This window comes from Rhopalosiphum padi, chromosome 4, assembly GCF_020882245.1.
Source record: "Rhopalosiphum padi isolate XX-2018 chromosome 4, ASM2088224v1, whole genome shotgun sequence".
NCBI classification, from domain to species: domain Eukaryota; kingdom Metazoa; phylum Arthropoda; class Insecta; order Hemiptera; family Aphididae; genus Rhopalosiphum; species Rhopalosiphum padi.
In genome coordinates this window covers 25,560,373-25,580,367 of record NC_083600.1, presented here as the reverse complement: position 1 = coordinate 25,580,367, position 19,995 = coordinate 25,560,373, and the positions used below count along the sequence as shown (strand labels likewise).

The 19,995-nt window shown below is 27.2% G+C and overlaps 2 protein-coding genes across 6 annotated transcripts in view; one reads left to right on the top strand and one right to left on the bottom strand.

Moving 5' to 3' along the window:
• LOC132929869 (UDP-glucosyltransferase 2-like) overlaps positions 1–19,995 on the top strand; it is a 33,327-nt gene that overhangs the window by 483 nt on the left and 12,849 nt on the right. The window contains exon 1 of one of the 4 annotated variants that reach the window (XM_060995489.1): positions 8,688–8,810. The exons of 2 other annotated variants lie outside the window; for them this stretch is intronic. The gene's annotated coding sequence lies outside the window, so the exon portion shown is untranslated. Of the gene's footprint in view, positions 1–8,687; positions 8,811–19,995 lie in introns of those variants that run through there. One more of the 4 variants, XM_060995492.1, reaches the window with a different exon arrangement.
• LOC132929867 (C-Maf-inducing protein-like) overlaps positions 1–19,995 on the bottom strand; it is a 36,302-nt gene that overhangs the window by 11,132 nt on the left and 5,175 nt on the right. Inside the window, exons 1-2 of one of the 2 annotated variants that reach the window (XM_060995485.1) lie at positions 8,223–8,416; positions 3,898–4,588 (exon numbers count right to left, since the gene is read on the bottom strand). In XM_060995485.1, coding sequence (XP_060851468.1) covers positions 3,898–4,515 — 618 coding nt within the window. In that variant the 5' untranslated portion in view covers positions 4,516–4,588; positions 8,223–8,416. Of the gene's footprint in view, positions 1–3,897; positions 4,589–8,222; positions 8,417–19,995 lie in introns of those variants that run through there. The other variant, XM_060995484.1, reaches the window with a different exon arrangement.

Genomic DNA, 19,995 nt, shown 5'->3' with positions numbered 1-19,995 from the left:
CCAAAAAGAGAAAGAGAGAGAGCTTTAATTATATTATAGTCACACCGAATTAGGGGCGGTTCTTGACGTGTCCCGTGGAGGGGGAAATATTTCACTTTTTTCCCTGTTGATAGGTAGTTACGTGAGAAATAATTTATATACCTAAATTATATAGAATAGTTAGTTTTTATTTATATTAAACGTTTTATGTTTTGATTACTATGATGACTATAGAGTTACGCTTGTCAAAGGGAGGGGGGAACTACCAATCAACCCATTAAAAATTATACTGAATATACCGTATATAAATATATAAGCAAAGCCTTTCGAGCAGTAACGTGCTTATCTATATTAATAATCCTTTACTTAACTGTAATGTAAATAATCAACATGATCTGCTATAATGTTCACTATAAATTATGGAATTAAAACCTGTTAACTATTTAATAACTATCTGGTTACATCACTAAAAATTAATTTAAAAGTGACGTTATAAATATTATTTGATATTTATTATTGTAAAAACTGAAAAGTGAATCTTAAATTTAATTATCGCTCAAAAATAATATTTCAACTGTTAATTATGTACTACACTTATATAGATCATATTTACATAAAAAAAAATATAAAACATAGGTAATAATTTTATTACGCCAATTATGGTAATGTGATTAGATTAAAACTAAATTCTAGTAAGTCAGATGGAGTAGCAGAACAACGGAGGAAGAGTAAAATCGTATGCTATGACAATGAAATCGTATTTGTGTATATCATAAGAATATTGATATAGAATGGAACAATAATTTATAAGTTATATTTTAATTTAGCACAGTAAATTTATTCCTTTGGTTAAAATCAAAAATCATTTGTTTCAATCAACAGATGTTTTAAGAAAATACACTTCCATATTTTTCTTTTTGAACATCAGATACCTAGAAAGTTCAAGATAATATAAAATTATTGTAATGAAGTATACTTTAAGATAACCATATTTTATATTCTGAACAGAGCGATGAATGTATTGGTTTTATAATGATATGTATTTTTTATTTTTATTATGTATATTTGATTTCTTTTTTATTAGCAGTAAAAACGCTTCAGTCTTCAACTTTAAAGGTGGTTTCTGATATCAAATTGCATATTTTTTTATGCATAATTTTTTAATAATCAGACAAAACTAAAAAAATTAAAAATAACGGGAATATTTACGCAACACTGCAACACCAATTTTTGACAAAATCGACTATGTTATTTAATTGAACTAAAAAGTGAATATATTTTTATATTAACATTTTCGACATTAAGTATAATTTTTAGATTCTGGGCGGAGCGATGTTGATGATGAAGTTATTGATTTTACAATGAAATGTGTTTTTTTTTCTATGTGAAAACAATAAGTACCTAATCGATATAATGCTTTGATTTTTAACTTAGATGTTGATTTTGGATAGAAAATTTGATCAAGTTTGTACTTAAAAAGATCAAAATTTAAAATTACTGTAAATGATTTAAAAATTAATACAAAGCTTTTCATTAATTTTTGATTCCTCAATTAAAAAATATACAGTCATAATATTTTTGCACAGCATTTAGATTTAGAATTTTAACAAAATTCGTAAAAATCTCGAAAATTACAAATTATTTAGTAGTCAGAAATTCATAAAAACTTTTCTTTTTATACTTAAGTTTTAAAAATTTAATACAAGATTCCTCATACTCATAAGTGTTTTATACTAAAACCATAAATCTAAAATATATTTAAGACGATTATTTTTTATAGACATTTGAGTTTTAGATGAAATTACTTATATAAACGATAAATAACTATATTAATTATTTTTTTATAATTTAAAAACATTTTTAGTGAGCACTTAAAACTTTTACGTTTATTAAAAAATTATGAAATTTATTATACGCAATAACATTTTTTATTTATTTTAAGACATTATCTCTTTATTCTATGAAGCTATTTTAACTCTTATACAGTAATTACAGAAAGATGTTAGATTAAATTTTGAGCAATATACTCGTAGTTTGATAACATTCAGTATAATAATAAATATTATTATAATGCAATATTTTCGGGAAAAAACTTTATCGATCTAAACGTAAAATAAATTACTTTAATAGCTATAGCTATCCAAAATACATAATATCATGATATATACCTAATGATTTAGGCTGACAAACCGTCTACGCTCAGAATCGTTTTTCGTATACAATCATTAAATTCAAATTTAACACTAACACACCCATAATAGTAACCCATTTGACACCTAATGTACAGCAGAGCGGTATCTACTTGCCCACCTTTTTTAATATTTTAGCTACCTTCAACTATAAATAGATATTTTAAATATTATACTTTATTTTTATTTAAATATAAAATAGGATTATCTACTATTCTTATTTTATGGAGAAAAAAACAAAATCAACGTGAAATATTTTGTATTATATTGGGTAATGGGTATTTCAATGTACCTATAAGTCCTAAATGTTTTAATTTTAATCACATGATGATAATAATTTGTGTGCTTATAATCTTATCAACTATTCAAGTCTTTAATTTTTGACTTAAACCTATTAAAATATTACATTATACGTACATGAGCAACTTGTATTCTTATAGTATAATACATATATATGTATATATAATTATTATGTATTACGAATTCTGATTTAATTTAACCGGAGAATATGCAATCTCGCGTGCATTAATAGTTTTCCCCGATATTAAATTACTTTACATTACACTATTACAGTAATATGTCAAACGATTCTGTACGTATATTGTGGCAAAATATGTTATGAAATATTTCGAAATTTATAGCGGAAAACACATTATTATATTATTATTACGATAGATTAAATAACAATAATTAGAAAGCATACGTATATATCAAATATTAATGTGTGGGCGAGGCAGTCATCGCGTTAAATTTGCAAAAATATCTATAATAGATGCATAATATTGTACATAAGTACATAATAACTGCGAATATTATGAAAACGTAACGAACAAACGCTGTACACAGCAGAGTAAATTTGGTGGAATTTTACGGTGTGAAACGATTTTGGTGAAACTAAAAATAACACACAAAATAGAGATGTGTTGTTTTTTCTTTCGATCAGTGCGTTTATCTTGTAATATAATACACACGAATAATTGCGCACGTAATAATGTTCACGCACGTATTGCACTTGGGTACACATAAATATATATTATACACATAAATACATTTTTGGTCTGTGCACATGCATACGCGCGTGTTATATGTAGGAGTGTTATGGGAGACAGTGGCGTGCCGAGAGTAACACTTTTATGCTACCATTCCAATTCATCAGTATACCACACCAACCAACCCCGCCGACAAACTGTGTCTGGATTTTTACACGCGAATTCGATATGCACATACCGATAATTAATTACGATAGTCGTTTGATAAATGCTTTATCACTTTTAAACTTGTTGCCTATTTATTTTTTAAGCCTTTATTCAGCTCGCCGTCTATGTAATACGTTATTGTTATATCGAAGAAATATTATTATAATAATATTCTTCAAACTTGAAATTAGAGTGAACGCGGGTGAATTTTACCGGACAACTTTTGCCCGCCAAAAAAATAGTTATCTAAGATAAGACCAACGGAGATGTGAGGTATACATTCGAAATGTATGATATAGTTATGTGAAAAAATATGAAAAACTTAAAAACGAAGATGATACAAAATATTTGTCATCTGACTTTATACAATTTAATCGACGAAAATATATATTTTCAGAAACGTTATGGGAAACGTTAAATATCCGGCAAGTGTTCGCTATTAAAATAACCATCACTCAGTATAATATATAGTATTGAAGCCATCGAAGGTATATATAATAACAATATTATATATAGGCCCCACGTGCACTTACCGTGTTGGAAGTTATGCAATCGTCCTGCAAGCGGATCTGATGGTTCTCCCACCGTCTCAGATACTTGGAGCTGAGTATCTTGCTGATAATCGTGTTGGTGTGATTTAGGTGGCACACGGCCACGTCCACCTCGCGAATCATGCGCAACTGCTTGCGCGCCACCTTGGTCAGATCGGCGTCCGGTCCCCCGGCGAACGGGTGGTTGGCACACGGCGGCGGGCTGTCGGCCCCGTCCAGCCCGAAGTCGTACACGGAACCGACCCTCTTCAGCCCGGTGGGCGAGTCAGGTCCGTTGCAGCTGTCGTCCGACGAAAATTCGTCGCGGTCTGTGTGGATGTCTGAACTGGGCGCGTCCACGTTGGTCACGGACGCGAGAGTACGATCCCCGCGACAGCCGACCACACTCACGGCCGCAATGGTGTCGTCGGTGACGTAGACCACGACGGCCGACGAAGGGATGGCCACCGCGCCCGCGTCCATTTCCCCGTCCGACGTGGCCAAGCTCCCGGCGCTGCTCGTGCTGTTCGTACTGCTCGTGCTGTTTGTGCTGCTCGTGCTGCACTTCCGCGTCGGAGGGTCCGTCCGAAGATCGTCCACGGCCGTTATCTCGCAACTCATATCGCCGCAGTTTCGTTCACCGTGCACGACGAACGACCGTCACTGGCCGAAAAAACATTTTCTCATTTAATCCCTGAAAATATTACGAAATAAGTTGGATTATAATTATGCATCTTGTATGATATAATACGAGTTAATTAGACTGCACATGCTATAATTATATTACTGCAGTGTTGTCGCTATAGACACACCAGCGGAATGACAAAAAGATATTGACGATAAAGTATAAACGGCGTATAACGATTTGATAGCTATACAATCCAAGTTGCAAACCACGCCCTCCGAACATCACTGATGTGTTTTAATATTACATTTGTACAGGCATAGGATATAAATTTAAAATTTAAAAATATAAAAATATAATTCGTGGATTTACGTTCCTTTAAATTTGTCTAATACATTTCATAAAATAGCTGCCACTTTAAAAATCAAAATATTCAAAAACAATAAAGATCAATAATAATTAGAATATTTATTCTTAATTGATGTATCAATATTAATAGAAATATTATATCATAGGTTTTAGTCTTAGATTATTCTTATTTTTCGTCATTTTAATCTATTTACACAGTATGTCATTATAAGTATGAAATATTTTATAAATGTATTGCCTGTAATACAAAGGTTGAGAAACACTGTACTACTGTGATACGGTAAACTGTAAACATATGTACATATGTTTTATTCGTCATAAGTAAAATAGCAGTAACGTAATGCGAGTATTATTGAATGTAATATATAAAATAATACATCGAAAATAAAAAACAACTTTTTATTTTCATCTGCCGATGAAATTCAAATTTTAACAAAATTAGATAATAAATAAATGAAAAATAATGATTTTTCCTTAAACGATATTTCTTTTTATTGTAATCAAAAAAATATTAATCATTGTGACTTGAAACTTTTCTCTATTACTTATTGTACTATTTTCTATAAGCAATATTATTTTTATATATTATTTAGCATAATATTTTAAACTATTCGTATCAAGGACATGAAGAACCTATTCACCGCATACTATAAGAAAAATGAATTATTTATAATAATTACTAAATATCCCATTTTGCAATAGATGTCGTTGACATGATTTTCATACAGAATCTTTATAATGACTTATCAATTCACATCAAATTCTAATTTTACTCATCCATTATAGTATAATGTAATAACTAATAATGAAGGTACACAATAACGAGTTACACTCCAAACTTACAGCAGACTGAGTTTCCTTGATTTTTTTTTTACTTTACAATAACTTAAAACCGTATAATATTATAATAAACTTCATCATTTTACTTTAAAAATTGTTTACTACATATTTATTATTTATTATTGCATAATACATAGAATTCTAATTTGTACATATAATATATAAGTAGCTAACGAATTTTCTTAACTAACAATTTGAAATAACGAGATAAATTCTTCTTAAAAAGTACAAAAGTGATACGCAATAACACTTCAAAACAAATCAATTCTAATCTTATAATATTATGCCCAAAAATAGTAAGTTAAAGTAAACAGTTGTTTTATATTTTCTGGGAAATCACGTCGGATGATAATCATGATATTATTACTCATATAGATACAATGATCACATTATATAATACTATTTACATATAAAATATAAAATATTGACATAATACTTTTAAACAGTTGCCAAATTGCCTCTGACTGCTTTTTTGGTTCAACCATATCAATATAATATATAATAGAATAAAATGTGAAATATGATGAATTATCTACATTGAGTTATATCGTTATAATATTCATTATAAATAAACTATAATTATTATTTGTTCTGAATCCTTCAAAAAAAAAATATATATACATACCTACACCATACGCGTAATAATATGTCGATAAATGTACAAAGCATGTGTAAACAACGGGATACGAGTACAGTATAATATACTATTATCGCACGTCCGCATAAAAACTGTATAATACACTCTACGATTCATTTAATTGACAGACAAATAAATTATATCATTTATATTGATATATATATATACTTTGATCTCCAATATTAATTATTAAACATTATGGCGCGATGGATTTAATAGTTATTTGAAAACGTAGAAGTCAGTAGGAGAAAAATTTCAAATCAAAAATCAATTATCATACAATATCAAAATGTAAACCCGTTTAAACATACGAAAATGTAATGTTCTAAATTAAAGTCTAATTATTCAATCAAATACTATATCGTAAATATAATTCGACAGATGAGAACGTGGAATTGATACAATTAATTTACACAATACAAAAGCATATAATATTTATAAGTTGAGTTATAGTTTAAAAAAAATAAATCCTATCGAACTTAAATGAAAAATATATTCGTTATTTTCTCAGTACCAAAATTCTTATTTCTACTGAAATTAGATAAAACTGCGATTGACCAAAATACGCTCACCTCATTTATTTTCTTTAATAACGATTTTTTTCAAATTTTGATTTGTTTTTAAGTATATTTAAGTAGATACTTACTATGTTTTCAATTATTTCGATTTTAATATCACTTAAGAAATGTTCAGTGATAATCATGATACGAAGATTTTTTAATTGAGAATCCACTCTACTACTATAAATTATTAAGCAGATAATTTTTTTTTAATGAAAACGTCAATGTATCTATATATATATATATATATACTAAAGATAATGATCTTTAAAAATAATATAATAAAAACTTAAAACAGAATTACATACGTAATTTTGGTTCTAATATTTATTATACTAATTAAGACATTCTTACAATTGATTGTATTAATCACTCAAATTTTAAAATCATCATTGATCCGCTAAATCCTTTTCTAAACCCATTATCATGAACATTTTGTCCTTAGTACACAAAGTTAAATAATTTAAAAATTACTCCCTCTAATTTCTATGTTTAGTCATTTAGACAGGTATCAACATTTTCAAAAAGTCAACTGATATTAACTCACACAAAAAATAGGAAATTTTCATTTTAAAGTAACAAATTTGTATCACCACAAGATATTCCTTTAAATGAAATAAAAAATTTAAATAATTAAAAATATAATCTTAAAGTATACTTATGAGTTCGAAAACTCAGAATTGAAATAAAGTCATTATCAAAGGAAATATAATACAGTGACAATAATGCATGCATACTTGGTGAATAACTATATATATATTACCAAATGAAGCAAAACACTACCTAAATACTTATTGCAATAATGGTCATAGTTGATGTCATCAATATATGAAATACGTTTTGGGGTTTTAAATAATATATTTTACATCAGAACGAATTATGGTGTGGCCTTGTATAGTAATATATCATCCGCAATAATGCCTAAATTATAATATTAAAAATAAATTCTATACGGTAAACGGATTAAGGGGTGTCGTATCAACCCTCCCCTTGTTCAATGTATCTACCGCCTTTGCAAAACTTTACTTAAATAATATTATAATATTATATATATATATTAGTATAATATATCTATATCGTTGCTATTTGTTTTATGGAAATACACAATACAATAAAATATTACACGCACGACGGTTATTAAACCTATAGAGTATTGTACACTCCGAGAGTAATATGTTTGTGAAAATAAAATAAAAAGTGTGTACACCTGAACGCTAGACCGCGTTCACGTGCGAGAGCGTACGCGTGTAAAAAATATACAAATATATACGATAATGTAATATTACACTATACCCACCTATATGATATTATGGCTATCGACAGTGTGCACGTGTAGTAGAGATAATATAACTGATGTTACTGTGATCGATGATGGCGAGAAGAAAAAAACAATCGAATTGAACTATGCGCGCTAATAGCATAAATATTTATTATTTATATTGTAATAGACGTCCACTATAGATAACGCGTACCTGTAATATTATATTATATATGTATACACACACACACACACACGTATTCTTCGATAAAATGATGTTATTATTGCTGTGAAACTGTAATTCGCGACAACGCACCGAGTCGGACTGCAGCTTAAACACACATGTCGACCGCGCGATGATGATAATATAATAATAATAATAATAATAATATATTGTGTTATGATATTGTAACACCGAAGTGCTCGTGGACCGCGGTCAGTCCGTACTATTATAAAATATTAGATATGAATGTATAATATCATACTGCGCACCGCGGACACGATACGCACTGAAATGTAAAACTGCAACGTACGACATACAGCACATTAGTATTATAGTAACACTATTATAATAATTGCGTTCGGTCGCGTCTATTCCGTTCGCGGTGGCTGTGGCGTGTGACGTAGGTAAGTAAAAACGCGATAGCTATACCGAATACAATTGTAGGTACATCATTATAATATTTATATTGTTTGCCGCATTATCGTTATTGGTTATTCGTTGTATTGTGTTACGCGTGTATACCTGTATAGACGCATAGATATTATTGCATGTGCGCCGCGACTAAACCGATATATCGAGCAGGCCCATGTGCGAGGCTCAAATTTAGGGATTTTGTTTTTATTTTTTAACTTTATTCGCTCTAACAATTATTATGCAGCTACTTGGAATATGTTGAAATCCGTACATAATAATATAATATGCGTGTATAATACGTACACATGAACTACATTACCTATATTATATACATGTATAGTTGTATAGTCGTGTGTATAATTATTTTTAACGAGCATATTATATTCCATAAGTTCTATTAGTTCGTATAGTATTCTACGATTAATACGTAAAAATAAGAGTTTTAAAAAAATGTTAAAAAATCCTGATAAATATTTTTAAAAAACTGTGAAATACAGATGATAGATTTAAAAATTAGCCGGTAGATTCTCTATTTTTAAATTTAGTTTTAATAAATTATATTTGCTTTTGTTTGTATTTTTTCTTGGTGTACCTATATAGATGTATGGAGCATAAGAAACTTTCAATATTCAAAATACCAATATTTGTTAATCATTCATACAAAGTCATGTTACGTTGTATACTTTTTAACAACCTTAAGCTTTGAGATTATGTCACAAAAATACTAAATGTTTTGTTATAAATATATAAATTGAAAAAATATCAGAATATAAAAATGGTAGTTGTTTACTTAAGATGTATTTAACTAAATCTTGAATTGTAATTTATATCAGAATAATTAAGTTCTAAATTTGACAAAAAAAAAAATGTTTCAAGTAAAATATATTGTGTTTAAAATCAGAAAATAAATCGTTTTAAACTTATAAATAATTAATAAGATCGTGAGATGACTTAATTATTAATTCGTATTAAATGGTATAAATAAATTGAAATTCTCATAAATAGATTACCTATAAACATCCCTTTGAGTTTTAGTAATGACTAATATGGTATGTGTAATAAAATAAAATACATTATAAATTGAAATAATTATCTTCAGTTACTGCGTTAACCTGCTATATATTCACTATATCAACATTATCAAAGAGCTGGCTTATTTCAAATAGTTTACGCTTTTGAAGAAATATATTAATTCATATTCTATATATAAAATTAGCATTGTTCGTAAATATTTAATAATTAGAAAAAACCATTCTCTTTCCACAAATTTTTATTTTTTTGATTGAGCATTATTTAACATTAAAAAAATGTATACATGTTATTGTACATTAACAACTAAAATATTAAGCATTTTAATTATCTTCACGTTCTGTATATTTATTTTCAAATTTCAGACTATCAACATTTTTAAAACAAATTTTAATCATACTTTTCAAGAGTTCGGGGGTTTCTTAATATAAAAATTTACTCTGCATACACTGTTTCACTATACACACCCACTTTTTAAGACAATGGTTATTGCTATTATTATTTTAATTATGTTTATAAACTATTTTTATTACAATTTCAATTAGAAACGTGTCTACGTACTGTGATATTATTATATTATTATATATATATATACATCAATAACTTTAGTAGGAAAAAGTAACTAAAAAGACATTGTATCAATAAAACCAAGGGCTTTCTCTTGAGACTTTTGGAAAACAATTAACCGAATTAAAGCGGAATTCGGACGAACAAGAAAGAATTTGTTCAAATGGGGATTTTCGAAGGTTGACAAGTGTGAATGTGAAAGAGTTGAAAACCATAAACATATTATATATAAATTCCCCGACTTTGAAGGGACGTGTAGCAAAGACGTGGACTAGATTAATGACAACGCTATAAAATTGGCAATTTAATGGACGGATAAAATATAACTGCAAAAGAATGACCGGACACAAAAATAAAAATAAGAACACATTTAGTATACGTAAGTTAGTCCAAGCATAAGAGAATAATAATATATTGTGCATTGAGAAATTTTTTTTTGCGATTCAACGAAATAAAAAATCGATTAGAATGTAAAATGGGTATGAACCTTAAGTTATAACTTTGATTATAAATATCATACTTGCAAAGGAAATTTAAAAAAATAGTTATTTTGCTTATTACAACAAAAGTTTCAATTTACGTGGAAGTAACCACTTCTAGTAACACTTCTTAACCAACCCCCGACTGAATGTAGGGGTTCATCCGAAATTATTATATAATACGCATGGTGTACCACTATCACTACAACAAGTCTATAAAACAGTTAATTTTAACAAATATTCTAAATCTATTTTTTCCTTACATTATACTTATTTTGAATATTTGCATTTAATACCATATCGACACCCAGTAATTATAGTTATGTGTGACCAACGAGCACCTAAATCGTTAATTCACACAAATGCGTCGTAGGGACGTAAAACGTAGGACGTACGCCCCCGCATGACCAGTGGCGTGTGCCAACTGAACGGTTCTATCCAAACGAGTGGGCGATGGACCTTATTACATGGGCCCGAAATCATCCCTCCCTTCGATCTCTCTTGATCATTTTATCTCACACTCTCTTTCGCACATATATTATACGTCGAAAGTTGGCCCGCGACGTGGTTATAAAATTGGACAACGGCCGTTGGCGAAAAATGATTTACATATCATATTATACATACTGCATCATTCCATAGCTCCTATCCTATCGCCGAAGCCGTGTCCAAACATCTGTTTTGGCGAGCGCCCAATGCCCCTGCTAAGCGCGTTCGAAAGAAATCACGAAAATACATCTAGTGGCGATGACGTTTCCCGCTGTCGTATATAAATACTGTTAAATACCTAATCAAAAAATCCAAGACAATAATATTATTACGATAGTGTACCGCGTGATATGTATAGTAAACGAATAACGTACAATAGACCCAAGCATGGATTTAACTTAATAATCGATGTTATGGGCATTTAAAAAATACCGTGTAAAAATATATAAAATAACGGTTTTAATTTGGTAGAAGAAAAACAAAAATTGAATTAATTAAAAAAAAAATGTATGCAGTTAGTTTAAAACGCACCTACATAATTTATTAAATTTAAATATTACGTTACAATATGATAATATTATCGTTTAGTATTATTTATTAATTATTACCATTTACACTGTTGTTTTCAATATACTATAAGCATAAATAAGTTTAACCTACTTCTATAAATAAAGTCAGCATAAAATATAATTAATGTTATTCTCGTTTTTGTTATCAATCGGTACTGTATTTGTACGATATTAGCATTTAATTTCTATTCCAAAAAGTTAATCCATCACTATTCACCAAACGAATTTGTATAAATTATATAGACGCTACTTACAATATAATAAATACTAATATAATATTATGTAAATTATCTCGGTCACTATGATCAGTACACCACGTGTCTTCAATTTAGGGGATATTTTGAAACAATATCACTTATTAAGTTCTACTGAATTGATGGAGACTTTCGAGCTGTATGAAAAGGAATATAATACAAATCATTAAATTTTAAACAACGTTTTATAAATTAAAACTTTTAACAACGAATAATAGGCAAATATCACTATACAATTTTTTTTCAAGTATTTAAGTTAAAATAATTATTGATAATTCATTTATAATTTTTTTTTTATTTATATTGTATTTACAATATATTAGACACATATTAATAGATATATTATAATATTATACTCAACAGAATGATACTTTTTGCACTGCGCAGGTATAATGAAAAAAAAAAGTTTTATTTTATAAACCAAAAGGCTCTAGGATAGTTAAACGTTTATACGTAGGCTTTGACTAATTATTTTTATTTATTTTTTTTTTTACTTCAATATTAATCGCTAATAATATATATAATTGTATTTTACAATAATATTTTTTTATTATTATTTTGTCACAATTTTTAGGAAATTATGCTTAATATTTTGTTATACCTACACTTATACTTTCTAAATTTTAATTTTTTAAACGGTTTTAAATTAATACATTTTTTAAGACCAAGAAATAATATTATAATCCCATAATATCCTTAGTTAAAACTGTAAACAGATATACCTAATACCTACTAATCATGTCTAAAAATACGATTATACACTTTATGAGTTCTGTGTTTGATGTGTACAATATGTTACATCAATTATAATATGTTTACGTCAACTAACACGTAAATTATGGTTTATAAATCGATAAATTATGTAGCCAGGTAGTAGGTATAATATTAACTGCAATATTTATGAATATGTAATTACGTTTTGCGTGTTAATTTCTTTTTACATTTATAGAGTAGTATCATCCCATTACTTTAATATTATATAAATTACTAAATTAATAGTTACAATAATTGTATAACATTTTAAGATTTATAGAATTATATTTATACGTTATAAATACTTTCAAAATAATTTATGACCATTACATTTATTATAAGCTAACAGTTTGTAGAAATAGAATATTAAAATTACACCTGCAATTTTTTATAATAACTCTATATACTTAAATCATTATAATTTATTTATACAATTTTAGATCTTAGCTGTAATATCAAAAACCAACTATGATATTATATTATTACCTATTAACCAATAAAAAAAATAAAACATCAAATATATAAAATTACATATACATATATTTAATCCAAAAATGTAGAATTTTTTCTATATACCGTACCTCATATAACGTTAATTCACGCCTCTAATCACGCAATTTACTTGTGTTAATTTATTGCGTATTGAATATCAATTAATATCCTGGTGTGCTACAAAACATCTAAGTTCTGGGCTGCCATATTTTTATCCTCGCGCTGCGCATTTGCAACACAATCCGCAGCTCCAAAAATATTTTTAATTTTAAATAACGAAAAATATTTATTTTTTGAAATAGATAGGTACTCAACAAAAATACCAACATTTATTTTGTTAAAAATTATAGATTGCCTTCAATTTCACAATTTCATTGCAATTCTTAAATAAATTTTCCTAACCGCCAAGGGAAAGAAGTGAAGAAATAAAAAATATAACCTTTCAAGAATCTCTCTTTAAAACTCAATTTAAATCAATAAATAAGGTTGTACCTACGCAACTTTTGAAACACTCCTTCTACCCTTCTACTATATAATATTACATGATTCCTACAAATGCGTTTTTTTAATCCACTTCCATTGGTGTACAAAATGTGTACAATAATTAAAAATTATATATCTAATACAATGGTTATTATCAAAACCCGAACACTCGAATATTATATTCTTCCGAAGAACAGTGAAATCTATTGTACTGCCCACTGTTATATAAAACGTTTAAAATAATAAAAATATAATGATACCGCAAGTACGTATTTACGAATATATGCAGGTATCGTGGCATTCGTGTAGAATTTCCGTGTCATTAAATGCCTATCCAGTAGATTTGGCGCTAGTAGACTGTCTATACAATAGATTATTTATGATACAATATCATACGATAGGTATTATAAAATTATAACAATATTATAATAATAACACATCATGCACTCATGGTATATACTCGTAGTTATAGTAGCATATTTTCACCACGAACAGTCATTTTATACGCGTCGATAGTACTCCGTTGCCATGTTGGACGATTATAAACTTATTAAACTGTATCTTAAAAGTACAATAATATGATTAAACTGTTTGTGAGTGACGGATATAAGATCTGCTTCAAAATGTTATTTATGATTACACTGAGCGCAACAGTTATAAATCATATTCATTCGATTCTGATGAAGCGTAACCGGACAGTCATTAGCACGTTATATATACAATCAATTATACATGTAATGGTCAAGGGATGTTTTTTATTCAATTTTATCAAAGTTCTGCGATTGTGGTACAACACTGCGACGATAAAAAATATGTATCAAATATGCACATCGAGCAATTCGTCTATTTTATTTTATTTTTAACGATATTTTTTGTTATAAAAGTCAAACATATTTTTTTACTGTGGCACGCCGGGCTGAGTGCACCTATACAAAATACGTACAAAACAAAACAAACTCACAGTACAAGCTCTAAAAGTTAATTAGTAATCACATACGTCATATAGAAATGTAATACTGCAATAACACTTATGTACAATACGTGAAAGTGATTATGAAACATAACTATAGAAAAACTTCGAGATTGAGCTCAAAAACAAATACTCCTTGACATTTAAAATATCGATTGCCGGATTAGTCTCTGGAATATCAAATACCAAACATGGATTACTCGCTGAATGCTTTTATAATGAAATATTTTAATTTACAGATGGTTTCGGTTAAGCTATGTCTAAATAATTACTACCTATAATCAAATAACACAAATTGACGTCATTCGATACGAGATTACAAAATGTGTGATATATTTTAGAGCCTACACATAACCTATGCGTAATAAATAAAAAATTGTATATAGATATGCCTTATAAATAGATATAGGTACGCACACAACTACACAAGATATACAAATATATAAGTAGTACAATATTTATATGCAAACTAACATCGTAAAAAAATCGCGTAACACAACGTTTTACGGCGAATTTCAATCATTAACTATTCCAACTATGGTATACAATACATTTATATTAAATACATAATATATTATGTTAATGTTATACTGTCCTATAGTTTAAAAGGTGGACTAAAGTTAACCTAACCGAAATCAAAAAATATAATGCATTACCAACCTACACATAATTAGATATAAGGTATACCTAATGAAAAAAAATGAACCCTTTGATACAAAAATTCAGTGGCGTATTTAAATTTAAAAAACAATTTAATTATCAAAGAAAATTTTTTATTTATTTAATAAATACTATATAGTATTATATTTTAAATATTAAGTTTAATTGATTACAATTATTTTAACTTTCTTATTCTAAATCAATACGATTAAGTATTAATTTTATGTTTCATTATCCATTAAATAAATATTTAATAAATTATAATTACAACTAATATCATAATATTAAAATCAATGTCAGTCGAAAGGAAAGTGAACTAGAACCTAGACTTGTAAAAATGTTAATCTAACAAATACTAATAACAAATTTAAGAAAAGTAGTATAAAATTAAATTTAAAAAAACGCGATTATTAAATTAAAAATAGTAGCGAGCTGCACGTTTTTGTAAATGATAATACTAATTATTGCTGATTTCTATATAATAGTATTAATTATTATGTTATTAAAAATAATTACGTAATTCAAAATAACAAATTAAAAATTAAATCTAGATAATAATAAAATCATAATTATTGAAAAACGTCATTTTAATCTTTACTTTTGGATAAAAAATAAATGGAGTAATAATAATTTTTTCTTTATATTATTTTAAAAATTTCAAAATATATTTTTCCTAAGAGGTGTGTAAACAATCAAGTACCTACATAGAAAATATTCACCTAATGTTAATATCATATAGAACTTAAATTTATTTGCCCTAAATCCCCCATAAATGTATACTATATTGGACTATTTATTATTTATTACTATATATATTGACAGTAATTTGCAGGTGATCCCTACACATTGATCACTATGCTCGCTTTGATGTGAATAGCAATATGTTATTGTTGAATTCAAGACAGAAACTTTACATTACCTAACCTGAGTCATATCCGCGAGAGAGTAATAGAGCAATTTGTAATTAATATTATATAAACGTGCATTATACATAATATATTATGTATTATATCATAATTTATTTTGTAATTACCTATAATTTTAGTTTTTACCCGTTGCAATATTCAAAGTGCAAAACTGAAATATTTACACTAATTAAATCTAGACAATATCATATAAACCATGTTTATTTATGCCTGTAATCTAGACTAAACTATTATTTTATAATACAGTTAAGAATTATTGACCAACGCCAGTATACGAATGTTACCGTTTTAAATTTAAGAAAATATATTTATGACTTTTATGTTCACATAAACTCGTAGATACTTATGGATAAACAAATAGGTTCATATTAAATAAATTCCTATATATAAATTAACTATACTCATTTTTATTGTTTACTTCATTTAAGTTCAATGTTTATTACGTATAATATATTCTTACATAATATGTTTATAATCGATCACTGTCAAATCACGTCTATCAATTCGTCCATTTTACTTAATTTTTAACGGTATTTTATATAAAAGTCAAACATTTTTTTTAAGCCATGTAAGTTTTACAAAACAAAATCAACCTGATAAAACTTTATTACATTAATCATTTTAAATGAGTAGTGTTATTATTATGTTTTGCAATTATTCTATTCTATCCTATCAGAAATAAAAAGGCATTGATGATCTTTTAACTTTTATTAAAAAAGAATCACAGATATATTTTTTAAGTTTAGAAATATTCTGCTAATATTACTAAAAACAAAATTGCATTTTAGACATATAAATTGATCGGTGCTAACCATATAATAATTAGACTATAATACATAGACTATTATCGTACGTTATATTTATATTTTATTTAAAACGACTATATTATTTAAAAATATATAAGTGCCTACAATTTGTATTATTGACAAATAATCAACAGTTATTCATAATCTTACTGTTTATTGTAGTAATTAATAAGTAATATTTGCATTTAGGTACTCGTTAAATTATCATTTATAATTCGAAAACTTTGTAAAAACATTAAATATGTTAACACAATTAATTAACAAAATAAATAAATAATTCATCTAATGGGATGTTGATCTACACTACAAATCACTAGATTCCATGTACCATTATATTATATACATATACAAATTGTATTAAAATATTGTTATTCGTCTAGTTGGTAATTCTGTTCTGTTTTCCGAGGTTTTATAAATAATTTATTATTTGGTTGTATAATTGACTTTTAGTTTACAACATCTGTCTACCATTTTCAACAAAACAATTTAAATCTATACCACCAATATATTATACAGAGCGTTTAAAATGATGTATTATAATAAATTATTCTAAAATTCTTTATACTATAGACATATCCACGTTAACGCTTATCTATCATACAAATGGCCATATATAAATATAATTTTAGCTGAAACCCATGCATGACGATTTTTGGTTACAATTATTATAATATCATGTTTATAATTCATTAATTCTGTTGAGATGACAGAGATTGATATTGTCAAGAAAACCGAATAATTAACAATTTACAGGAACAAAGGAGGTTTTCATTTTTTTTAAAAAGTGTTTTTTATCTCTGCAGAAAACTCTTTAAATGATGTCATAAAAAATCTATGTATTTTAAAATATGGCTTTTAGCCTTTAGGTATACTTAAGTATTCTAGAAACAGAATTTGAATAAATACATAAACAAAGGATAAAACGGGAGTGAACCTACTTGGTTTAAGTACTCTATATATATATACGTATATACTACATATTATTATAAACACAGTGATATACAGTTATGGACCTATATTGTATGTATTGTATGTAAATGTTAGGTATAGTGTGTAGGTATCTAATATACAGCTATACAGGGTGTTCACATGAACTAATACATTCAAATGTACATTTAATGTAAAATTATTGTCATATTTCTATGATACGCTATGTACGCTACTATGTGTATACTGTTTACTATGTATATGTATGCTATTTATTTTGTACTGAAAAACAGGGTATTAATATGATGGAGGACATACACATTATTTTAATTTTATCCATATACACACATACATACATACTAATATATAAAATATACTTCGTCGAAACGTTTCGAATAATATGACGCACATGATGTTTTATTTTTGCAGCACAATTTATCACTCACAAAACACTCTAGATTCGTGTTTCTTTTTTTATTTTTGTAACTGGATAACCTCCTTTGATATCTACGTGAGTAAATGTATGTGTGTATTGACGCCACTTTGTTCAAAAATATCGTTACACAAACGAATATTTTGTGAAATTTAAGAACGACTAGCACAGGAAAAAATAGATGTATAAACACTATATAATACTACGAATATAATGTACGATATGTTGACATATATATATAATATATATATAGTATATACGTGTACGTGGACATGGCTGATACCGTAAATAGTATAAGTAGGCGGATAATGAAAATTAACTACTAACTAGGTATACATTATATACACATATACATTTAAATACATATATATATTACGGTCCAAGTGGAAAAATGGTCATTGTAAATAACGTCTGGGAGTTGTATACAATGGCCGAGTTTTTCAATCCATGTGAATAATTATATACGTAGACTAGACATTATAATATACAATAGCCAGCATTGACAGTGTCAAGTGCAAAAAATATATAATCATTTTTATATGTGTCGCAAAAAAATTTGAAACGAATATAAAATATTAGGTATATATTTAAATAATTATTTATTTTGTCATGTGTTGCCATCATGGCGTTTGAAGTAATATAAAATGCCAGTAGCAGTACATTTGCATCTCTTTGTGTCCAATAAAACATACGCAATATCCTTAATACGTTTATGAGTTAAAGTGTGTAAGTTTACAAATTTGGTTAAATAGGTCTTAATAGTCTTAGTAGATTTAAATAAATTCATAATCGTCAGCAGTCTGTGCCTGCACGCCAATCAGATCTATTTTACAATGTGAATTAATTTTGTATAATATAATAGGTTTAACCACTAACTTATTTTTAATTGTACTACCTTTTTTTTTGACATAATTTGCACAAGTTCATACAAAACATAATTGTGTCTCTTGTTATATTTATGTACTTCTCTCAATACGTCAAAATCGATAAAAAAAAAAATAATAATCCCAAAATAATAAGGTACCTAACCTACGTACGATTTGTTTGATTTCATATATTATAAATTATACACAGCGTTTTATGTATTAATTATTAGTGTTGAAAGTAGTTTAACCACGCCAGTTCCATCATTGCATACAATGACTAGAAAATAGTCTATGTGAGAAAAAATATTTATAATTTATATTATTCAAATATTCCATGCGTTGTATTTTGTATACAATCTCTAGTCAGCGTTTACAATGATCAATTCACCCACTTGGACTATAACATAATATGTATAATATTATATATACACGTTTCGTACAGTCTAAGTTTGTGTGTAAGAAAAACAGTTTT